Source organism: Amphiura filiformis, chromosome 18, assembly GCF_039555335.1.
Source record: "Amphiura filiformis chromosome 18, Afil_fr2py, whole genome shotgun sequence".
Classification (NCBI taxonomy): domain Eukaryota; kingdom Metazoa; phylum Echinodermata; class Ophiuroidea; order Amphilepidida; family Amphiuridae; genus Amphiura; species Amphiura filiformis.
Window position 1 is genome coordinate 29,769,998 of NC_092645.1, and position 11,651 is coordinate 29,781,648.

Sequence of the window (11,651 nt, forward strand, 5' to 3'; positions counted from 1 at the left end):
TACTAAATATAATGTTTGATTACGATTTCTCAATAAGCCGTTTTTTCACTTTTAAGTGGTTATTGATATTGGCTATTTTCTCTGATAAACATATATTTTAACCAATTTTTTAATATTTTAAACAATTTTCATATGTTCTAGAAGAGGTTCATTTGGATAGTTCAATGTTCAATTTGTAGCTAAGCAACCATTATGAAGCCATAATTTCTCCAGTCCAGCGTAATACATTCCAATGATGATTATATCTGTGTCAGTTGCATATATTACAAATTTCTTGTGGTGATATGCATTTGCTGAATAGCTGATATGAGCAAACATCCTGGTATCTGCTTCTCTATGGACAGCACATAACAATTCAGGAATGATCGCAACTGCCGCTGTTGTAAGTTCTAATGTCACGCAAGCAACCTCTAACTATGGGATGCACAGTTGCACACCTTATGGTAGATTGCCAGTTTGACGTTCCCATACATTTGCATGATAGTGAAGAAGGTTGGATTTATTCTTTGGATTCATCATGAATAAAACCCAGTCGGAAATAAGCAGGGTATCCTGTGGGTTATACTCCAAAGTTTTCCCCTTTGTTCGCTTTTCCTGTTCTTCCCCCTTCAATGATACCAGATCTGCAACATCATCCCGATCCCCGACAAAATGAATGACATCATAACTTGTAGGTCTTAGACGCAGCAATTTCTTCAGATAATTAGCTTGCAGATCAAAGAAAGTTTTGCTTCTGAATTGCTGAAATCGTTTGAAAAAGGCCATAGAGAACAATAACACTCTTACTAACCATTATAATGAAGGTACAAAATTTAACTTTACGTCGAATACAATACACAAATATAATTGTGAATATTCATTATTAAGGGACCTGAACAGGACCGGTGCAGTTCGGTTGGTAACATCACGGTGCAGCCATGGCAACAACAACGTTAACCCTTTAATCATTCATTAATAATAATTACGATCAATAAATGAACATCTTACACGATTCGTGAAGAGATTCATTAGGTTTTCAAGATTTTTTAAGATTTTACAAAATCAAATTTGACACTGACCTGACAGTTTCATAAGACAAAATCGACATTCTCCTTCATAGTAATTGGTATCTCATTATCATCTGTACTCGACTCTCTATCCATGCCCAGTGTAGGGTTTTCTCGAGGAGAGGGTCATACAGGGTCATACACGTGACTTATGGCAGGCTCTTTGTCTCTATTTTATGATGGCAAGAATCAAGAGGGATTCTCTGATGAAGCAAGTACCACAGGATAGAGCTGTTTTTCCACCAGCAAAGAGCATGACAGCCTGACAGGATACCAATCACACGTAAAGTCAGCCATAACATATATACGAAACTGTCAGTCTGGTGTCAAAATAATGTGGTCTTGAAAGATGAAATAATAATAAAATAATAAACTAATCCCTTTAGGACTAAAGTCTGCTCCAGCTTTCACTCACCTCCCATATCAGTACTTTTTTCAAAATGAATGAGAAAATATCTGTAAAATCTGAAACAGTTTTCAACGTTGTTAGAATTAGATGTTATGAACCAATTAAAGAGCGCAAAAAGACTGTAAGTCCACTTTTGACGAAATTGAGTTACAGGTGGTTTTGAAGTTATTGGATGAAGACAAAAAATTTACCATTTTGTTTTTACATTTGGCCCCCTCTCCAAAGAGGATCAAAATGAAAAATTGTCCAATGTCGTCAAGAGACATGTCAAATTACTCGTCTCATCACAACGATTACGAAAATATGTAATTTATACATTTTGAGTTTGGTTAATGAGTTAGAGGGTCACTTCCGGTTAAAGGTCAACTGAAGTCAAATTTTAAAACAACCTTCAAATTCAACAAACAAGGTGTCAAATTGCTCGCCTTTGCATATAGATGACCAATATGATTAAATATTTTCAACATCTGCATTCAGGTTTGAGTTATAAGATTTTGTTTCAACCCAAGCGCAAGAAGACCGTAAGTCCAAAATGAACAATTGTTCAATATCGATCAATATTACAGATATTTACTTAGTTGATATACAAAATTCTTCTTCTTGCCTATACCCATGTAACTAAGAAGTATCAATATTATGGCTTTTTTGGTTTTCAAATTATCTTATCTTGAAAGGTTTAAACGATCATATATCTAAAATGCCAAATATGGACTTACCGTCTTCTTGCTCTCAGGTCTTCAATTATAGCATTTTAGATTCAGGTGCTTTCTACTGATGATAGTATTGTTGGAATCAGGTGCAATATATTAATATTAGTGTTACATCGTCGGCCGTATCACATACTGACGTATTCGACATTTTAAACATTTTTTAGAAAATTGGTATGTTAGTTTGTTATGTTCTACTCTATATATTCACCAAAAATCATGCCTCAAAGTGGTTTAATTAGTCAGATATTAATTAATTTAATTATGTCGTATTTACAAAACCTTGAAATGTCTGCATCACATAACGACGTATTTGCCGATCACCTATACTGCGCAAGCCCAGTATATCGTATCTGCAATTTGAAGAATTTGCCGTTTCACATACTGACGTATTTGCGCGACGTATTTGTGCGAATCTGTCAATGCACGGCAAAATTGCTGTTTTGTCCTTTTCACATACTGACGTATTTGCGCAACTGTTTCACATACTGACGTATTTGCGCGACGTATTTGTCATTTGAACGGCGAAATTGACATTAGTCCTTTTCACATAGTGACGTATTTTATTTAATATTGATTTTGTGCAAAATAAGTTATGCTCTGATAGTGATAAGTGAATTATATTGAAAACGTGGTATATTTGCATTACTGTTAAACTGGTTTTAATCGACAATATTATTTTAATCAAGATTATGCAGCAAATGAAAATCACTAGATTTTCAAGTTCGATTTTCTCGAAATGCGTATTTTGCAAATACGTCAGTATGTGATGCGGCCGACGACATAATATAACGAAAAATGATGTCTTATATTTCTTTTCTTTTTTATGAAAAAGTTAAATCACGATGATTTTGCAACATATCATTAAAAAAAAACATCCGGGATAATTTCTTGTAGATATTTTCGCCATAAAGCATTACATGCGATAACCACTTCCTTCTTCAGATTTATTTGCATGCCGCTGGAAAACCACGTTTTAAGAAAGACCATTACAAGAAAGTTAAAAATGTTCCAAAATTGTGACACTGATAGTAGTAGCCAGGACCTCATCATGTACACCAGTATGTATCTTGTTTGCATTTTTCTTCAAACCAGGCTTGGTTTAGCCTCTCGCGTTTTGGGGCGTATTCCCTCCAGTAATATGTGCCCGTCACCCCTGCATGTGTCTGAAATGTAAAATATTAATCAGTACGTTATCAAAAACTACGAAGCAATAGGTCTAAAGAGCGTATAAAACACACGATACGAAATTTATCCAGAAGCTTGATTATCCTGATGTTTGATTTGTTTGAGTTAAACATAAATACATCACAATAACATTTCCATATAAGAAGACAACTTGTTATATATTTATACCGTAAAACCTCGGCTACAAGCATATAGAGTACTTTTGATGAGAGCTAAATTAATCCAGACGCCATACATTGACAAAATTAAAATATTATGGAGTTTGGGAAATTAATTACCGATACAAACATATGCAAACAAATACTATTGTAAGACCAATCTATCAAAGACATTAGTCATTCTAATGCTTGAGCGCACATTTACTGGTCCCCACCCACCCTCTGATGCTCCAACACTATCTAAAATGTAGGCTATTATTTAATGTGCCTGCTATCTTGATTCTATTGTTTTTCGCGCGGGTATAAATTTAATGTACGGGAAAATAATGCATAATGTTGAATATAAATGGACACTAGAAATATATCTACTGTTGACAGCCCCCAGCCTTGTTGGGTCGGGTGCTATTTATTGATGATAGCTTTCTTAGTTTCTGATGTAGATGTTAATTTAATTTTGTTCCTCTTCCATGTATAATGTAATATTGCGAAAACACACTACTGCTGCAAATTATTGAAAATGTAAGCTTAATAGTTGATAAAATTTACCATAGGCTTTGGATGAAGTCGTCTCAGGTCCAGTCTATTTAAATGCTCTCCAAATGAGTCCTTTAACATGGTCGCGTGATCAGTAGTAAGGCAGTGCCCACACAGAAGACATTCCTGATTATTAGCAAATAAAATATTCGTATATGAAAATGCTATAAATCATTACCGTTTTTGCATTCGTTTTAAAATTGAACATAGTTTTAATTGTAATAGAATTAATTTGAATAAACGTCATAATTATATCAAAAAATACCATGATAGGCGCATCTCTTGGTGATATTAAAAGAACCTTCGGTCAATTCAAAATAGATAATGACTTTAATTGATTGTTAAAATCGACTGATTCATCGATTGTTGTTTGATCTGTCAATCCATCAATCAATGAATTGGAATGGTTAACTAAACGATTGATTGAATATATATATACTTTTAAACTAGTTTTATGTGCAAGCTTGATAGTGTACCCTCAGAGTGTTCCATAAAATAGTAATCAAAAGTTGTTCAATCTACATAAGTAATAATGAACTTGGTCAATCAATGAATCGATTGCATGATTGATTGGTAATATTTACTTTCATTACATTAATGCATCTCTAAAACACTTAAGGTGGCTGTGTACTCTCAGACATGCATGTAGTAAAAGTGCAATAACTTTGTAATTATTCGCGCAAAACATATAAAAGTATACATTTTTATGAAGGCAAGACATCAATAAATCTTAATATAAATACAGATTTGGGGTAAAAACAACAATTTTGAAGAAAATCACCAAAAGTGAGTTTTTGGCAATATTTGTTAGGTACATCATAACAAAAAACACTCTTTCCAAAATAATTTATTTTGTTTTTAGCTCAATCTTGAGGTTCCATTCCAAAACGGTTTTTTTATTTTTTTGATATTGGCCTTATTTGTTGAGATATTGACCATATAAGGCATCAAAATGAACTTTTTAAAATTCAAAAACGCCTATTTGCACAAAATGATGCCCAAAATCGGAAATAGACCAAAATATAAAAAATGAGAAAACCGTTTCTTGAGTCGATCATGCTTTTTACGATGATCATATTTGCTTACCTATAGATGCTGTATTTATTGAGTTATCGTGTACCTAAATCGTCATTTTACCGAGAAAATGAACATTGAAATAATGGCCGTTGAAGTTTAAAGTGGTCACATTTTGCACTTTCATCGAATCTCACAGGAGAATGCGACAGTTTTCGTTTTTGTAACTTATATTACGTGAACATCGGGTAAATCCACAGCCCTTGAGAAGTTTGAGCGAAATCCATTCATAACTTGATATTTAAATCGGGGAAAGAACTTGAAAAACCCACATTTTATCAGCTAAAACGGAGCCATTTGACCACTAGGTTTTGTGCTTCCGTGGTGTTTCCATAAGATGCGCCGCGCATGCAGATAAGCGTCGCGTATGCGTCGCGTATTTGTGCGTTAACAAATTGCGCGATACGCAACGCGATGAGTTGTTGCGCGCGTGTAACTTGCTGGTACAACAAAGATTTTCTTTCCTTTTCAATTTCAAACACGAGTGGAATAGTGAAATAAAATCCTTAAAAATTGCAGTTGGAGTTTACAAATCTGGATTTTCATTCCTTGTATTTATAAAAAACATAACAAGGTACAAACATATCATAAAAACTCAATTTTGAGAAAGAAACAATGGCTAGAGTACACAGCCGCGTTAATGTGGGCCTAAATCAGCCAATCTATGTATTTATCTTTGATTAATTAATTAAGTTTTTTGTTACAAACCAGTATTTAATACAAATTAATTAAACTTGTTTTGGTATATAAAAAAAATGTCATCACTCTCGACTGTTTATTCCAAGTAAGCAGTAATTATCTATTCTAGTGAATAATTGAGCAAAACCTCACTGGACTTAAAACTAACTGCTTATTTGACTCAGTTACTCATACGCGAACCCAGGGAGCTGATCCGGGCTTCAATGGTTTATTTTGGTATGTATAGGGTATACGTTTTTTACCTGCGATTCTCTAGCAGCTGCTAAATGATTGATGTGATGTGTCTTGGGCCATAGTCGTCAGAAAATGCATACAATGTTTATTGAGGGGTGTGGTTTTAATTGTTTGCTGTAGTACATGTACATGTACTATGAGTAAACCTGAACACTATACAATTACTTAAACACAAACTTGTACTCTTTACCCATATCATAAACTTTATTTCAGTGCTTTTATCTTACCTCCAATGAGCATGACTCGCATATTGGTTCATAACACATGGCTTTGGACACGAGAACGTTACTATTTCGTAATCTGTACAAAATTAAAGACCAAGAAACACATTAAAAAATCGCGCGTACCTATTGAGCTCTATTGTGTATCAGAGTGATATCGGATAAAGGTAAATGAGTCGAGCCTGAACTATTTACAGGACGGAGTCATCCGTGAAATGTTGTTCCGGGGGATCGCCACATCTCCTCTACAGTGAGAATGTTACCTTCCCAGCATTAGAGAGAGCTAGTACCCATTTATACACCTGGTTGGAGAGGATTAATCTGGATAAAGTGACTTACTGATGTCGTCACCGGGGCTCGAACCCACAGCCTATGAGTGGGAGACTGGGATATAGTATCTTTTATACAAATGTATATACACATGTATATACGATAAAGTGACAAATTTTCCTTGGCAGTAGTAGTGTGTCAACAGTAGAGGAAGATGTTAGCAGGAGCAGTCTGGGAAATTAGCAGACTTACGAGCACCATATAGTCCACTCATGATATCGCAAGGTCGCTTAAAATTCTACAAATCACTCATTCTTCATATTGCCTCCACTACGCACAACACCCGCAACCTCTAAATCCTAATAACACAGACACCAAAAATGAAACACACTAAAAGTTTAATATGATTCAAGCGTTAAATGATTTAGTTTTCATTGAGTTTTAAAAAACAACTTTTCTTTTGTTTTGATTAAGTTTTTGGTTGGTTTTTGTAATTTGTAGTTCCATTACCTTACAGCATAGTAGGGCCTGATCAATAAGCGAAATCGGCATTGGAAGTTTGCAATGCATTGTGGGACAGTTTTTGCTGTTTGGGGACACTTTAACCTCTGACTTATTGGGAAAATTCAGAAAAATTGGCTTTTGTGCGTACAAAATGTGATCTAAAATATTTTACAAGAATACAATATCAAACCAAAAAAACATTATTATTGGATAAATTTATTATTTAAATTTGTTTAATGATAACATTATGAAAATAATAAATTAATTAATAATAATTACAGCAATTTCCCCGATATGTCAGAGGTCAAAGTGTCCCAAAACTACTCTCAAAAACCGGAAGTTGCAATGGCGATTGGGCTTATTCTGTTTGTGTCTTCTATTTAGAATGGACCTTTTCGGTAAATCCCATAACCCTTTGCGAGTACACCTAAGAACTCGTCATTTTGCGTCACGCCGCTCTGCGCCGATGCGCACATCGTTTATCGAATATCGTTACTGCGCATTGCAAGTCGGCGTGACGTAAAATGACGAGTTCTCAGGTGTACTCGCAATGGGTTATGGGATTTACCAAAAACATTTGGAATGGCTGGTCATAGATTTGGTTTTACCCTTTTGACCTAGTTGCATCTGCATGTGTTTTTCCCACTCAAATCATTTTTTTTACTCGTGTGTTTTTATTATTATTCTAAATTCATTTCTTCTGTCTTCTTCATTATATATTTTACATTCTACTAGTGCTACTTGCAGTTTTTACCTACCAAAAGGTATTGTTTATAATCCTGAAATATCGATTGTTTGGTCTTTTTAACCTAATTATTGGATGTTCTTGTTCATATTAAACGAATTAAAAGACTTGGATCATACAATTTTATACCCGTGATGATAATTATTGCACAGTGATGAAGTAGATTTTCGCTTCTCACTCCCCCAGACTAATGCTGTATGATAGATAACAAACGTACATACATGTGAAGACTCATCCATTCTACTCACGTTGCAACATACATATACAGATAAACACCCCACCCCAAAAGGCACAACACAACCCACACACCCCGTTATACCACCAACCACAGCATCATGCGAATGACACAATCAAGCATAATAAACATTCTCACCGATTTCTGTGACCACCTATGTCAGATCCGAGAATATGCAGATAAGAAAATAAAGCGAGTTCGTATCTGATGGTTCTCCAATGACCGACTCCCTGGGAAGTCATATCGGGGGAAGCGTTGACCTAGATGTAAAGAAACGTTGTATAATTATAGTGAATGGTTCCTACTGAGAATATGTTAGAGTGGATCCCCAATTAGGAACCACGTATAGTTGGGTCCTACAGCCCTAAAAGATACACGAAGAAAACCGGAGCACCCGGAGAAAACCCTTCGAGTACGAGCATGGATCGGCAACCAATCTAACATGTGGCACCGCGGGAATTGAATCCGGGCCGAAGTGGTGAGGATCGAGTAAGAAGACCATTACACTAAACCCGTCATCCCCGATTATTAAAGCCTTAATGTACGATCTTTTTAAATTTTTAGATTTTTCTTTTCTTTCTTCCAAAATGATAATATGCAATCATTATGAAAGTTTCCAATACATTTGGACACGAAAAACATTGGGAATTTGCAAAGAAACAACATCATTAACTTCACCTCTATCACTCGAAATATCTCGTACTATTTGGATAAGGACTGCGAGTGCGGCAGCAGAGTTAGTCTCCTACGCAGACAGTTTGGTTACACTCCCTCCACATGTGGAGGGAGCGCAATCAAACGGGCTTCGTAGGAGACTACGAATTGAGATCGTTCCAACATATTATCATAATCTAAAAATTATGATAAGATGTCGGACCTACAGAAATTTATCCCGTTTTACCACAAAAAGGGCGAATTTGACAGTTTGCTCATAGATTTAAGTTGGAACATGTGTAAGTATTACAAATATGCCAACAAATCGGTTTTGAAAAAAATTAAGGTATATTCTGAAAAAAAAAATCGTACATTAAGGCTTTATTCGAATGTTAATATCCCTGAATATTGATAATAATAATAATAAATGAAAAAGACTCCAAGCTGTCCATTTATTATGCAGATTATAATGTTGCATGTAATTCTAAAATTTGATATAGAGCTCTGCAATATTTCATTGTAGGACAATAAATCTTTCTAAATTTTGCTAAACATTTTGCTGGAGACTGTTGTCATCAGAAAACCGTAAGTTTTATGTCAGATTTACACAAACAGAGGAAGCTTTAGAACACTGTCACGAGCACGGTGTCTCAATGCTTTTCAATCAAGGCCCACCAACGACATGCTCTTCTTGTCAATAAATGACAACACATGTGTTTTTCCGAATTTCTGGTCACGACATTAATGCTGGTTTCATACTTTCCGCCTGCCACTTTGCCGCTCTGCCGCTCTGAATATGGTTTTGCTTCACTGCGCAGGAGTGGCTTTCAGAGTCATGCCGCTGCCGCTCAGCGGTGTACCGCTCCGCTTGCAGACAAGTGCAAGCGGCATGATGAAGCGTCACGCCGCTCAGTGGCAGAAAGTATGAAACCAGCATAAGATATACCAAATATTATACATACCTCGAGTAAGTAAACTTGCATATTAGATCCAAGAATAAAATCCCACCTAGTCAATTCAAAGAAATTACATCTGAAAACAAAACATTATTGGTAGTGCTTAAAGAATAACTTAATGTGCTGCTTCTATATAAAAGTGTTGAATAATGAAAATAAAGGTGCATTTGGTGTTTACCTCTGTCCTCCTTATACTATTTTGACAAATTGTGATATTTCCTATCCCTTGCGCTGTGCGGGTGTTCGCCTGTACGACTCACATACAGCATGGCATGCGATATCCCACCTCATCCATACTCGATATAAAGATAACAGCCAGCATAATTTCATGTACATCATATAAAATTGCATTCACTATGGAACACAATGGCGCCTCACCCCCCTGGCATAGTTCAATCACCCTTAATAAAACAATCATAGTGAAAAAATTGACCTCAAGTTGCAGAGTATGAGTTTTTGTATTCAATTCAATGAATGTGCATATGTATTGGGGTTAAAGAACTGTGCCCCCCCTGATAGATGAGCATGTTGTGTATCCTAGTAATTACGTGCAACGATCCTTACCTAACAGGTGGCTTAAATCCATGGTACATTTTCCGATATTCTTGTAGAATTGCATCCCTTCCGTTGTACAAAACACTTCGAATAGCATCATAAATCTGGGCGTGTATCTTGGATACATTATAACCTTCACAGAATAGATCCCGGGAACAGAGATATTGATTAATACCGAACAAGTAAAGTATAGAGAGGTAGAGAAAAGGAGAGACTTACACAGAGGAAGGGGTGAGATGACAATAGGGAAAACGAGAGAGGGAGGGGAGGAGTGCGAGACGGAGGCAGAGAGGAGATGTGTGTAAATGCAGATAGAGAGTTTCAAGTAAGCATGGTAAGGGTCCAACGGTAGCCTCATTATGCTCAAAAACAATGTTAACTTGGATTATTCAGATAGTTATGAATATCATATGATTTAATACATCTGTTATAATGCCAATACATCGACAATATTGGGGGAAAGAACACTGGCTTGACAGTTCTAAGTTCTAACCCGATAAAAACCCCACTAACTGGCAATTAATTTGCACAATTCTCAGCACCTTTACTTGAAAAAAACTATGTATAACTTTTGCAATGTTACTTTCTGGTACAAGACCACGATAATTTAAAATACGAATTTACCTGCGTCTGTTATGTAACTGGCTATCACCTGTCCTTTGTTGTATCCTGCTTCAACGCGACGCTTCATTTCAGGAAACTGCAACGAGACGGAGGGGAGTCAAAACATTAACAACTTAAATTCAAATATCAACCTACTCTTTTCCAATTAGTGGGTTTTTAGCGGGTTTGCCGTCGGACAAGTTTAGAACTGTCAAGCTTTCGTCAGGAGTAGCTCTGACTTCTTCAGATCTGCTAGTTCTCTGTAGACAAGGGACAGTCTTCATTGAACGGCTCTTTTCAGAGCCACCAAAACCTGTATATTAGCAGATAGGCGAGATCTGCTTGTTCTCTGTTGACAAGGGGCAGTCTTCAGTGAACGACTCTTGTTAGAGTCATCAGTAGACAAGGGGTGGTATACATGTCTCATTCTTTGTCCTGAAGAAGTCAGAGCTACTCCTGACGAAAGCTTGACAGTTCTAGACTAGTCCGACGGCGAACCCGCTAAGAACCCCACAAATTGTTATGAATTCCCGTCGTAAAAGCCTATCCCACAATCTACTCTTTTCCACTAACATGTCCTCCACTTTGATGGCATCTCCTCTTGATACTGCATTAGAGTATTTCATACTAAGGAACGTGTAGAGATGACGCCGCTTAGGCGGTTTGGCGATACACAGATAAGTAGCTGGCATACCCTAGCGTCAAATCGCAACCAGTTCAACAAAATCGCCGGCAACGACTAAAACGTTGTATGGTTAGATCACTGTGGCTGCTAGTACTGATATTGGATAATAGTGCTGATATGGTAAAATGAATGTTTCAAACAGTTCTCTGAAACAATGTCAGTCAGTGCTGATAT

The 11,651-nt window shown here is 36.3% G+C and overlaps 1 protein-coding gene across 1 annotated transcript; it reads right to left on the reverse strand.

Annotated features, from left to right (window-relative positions):
• Window positions 1-3,017: 3,017 nt before the first annotated feature.
• On the reverse strand, window positions 3,018-10,885 carry LOC140139431 (probable tubulin polyglutamylase ttll-15). Its single transcript, XM_072161189.1, has 7 exons — window positions 10,814-10,885; window positions 10,199-10,322; window positions 9,641-9,710; window positions 8,163-8,284; window positions 6,277-6,349; window positions 4,055-4,168; window positions 3,018-3,328 (listed from the first exon to the last, which is right to left on the reverse strand). Exons 1-7 carry the CDS (start codon window positions 10,878-10,880, stop codon window positions 3,212-3,214), a joined length of 687 nt encoding a protein of 228 aa, XP_072017290.1. The 5' UTR covers window positions 10,881-10,885; the 3' UTR covers window positions 3,018-3,211.
• Between the last annotated feature and the right edge of the window lie 766 nt (window positions 10,886-11,651).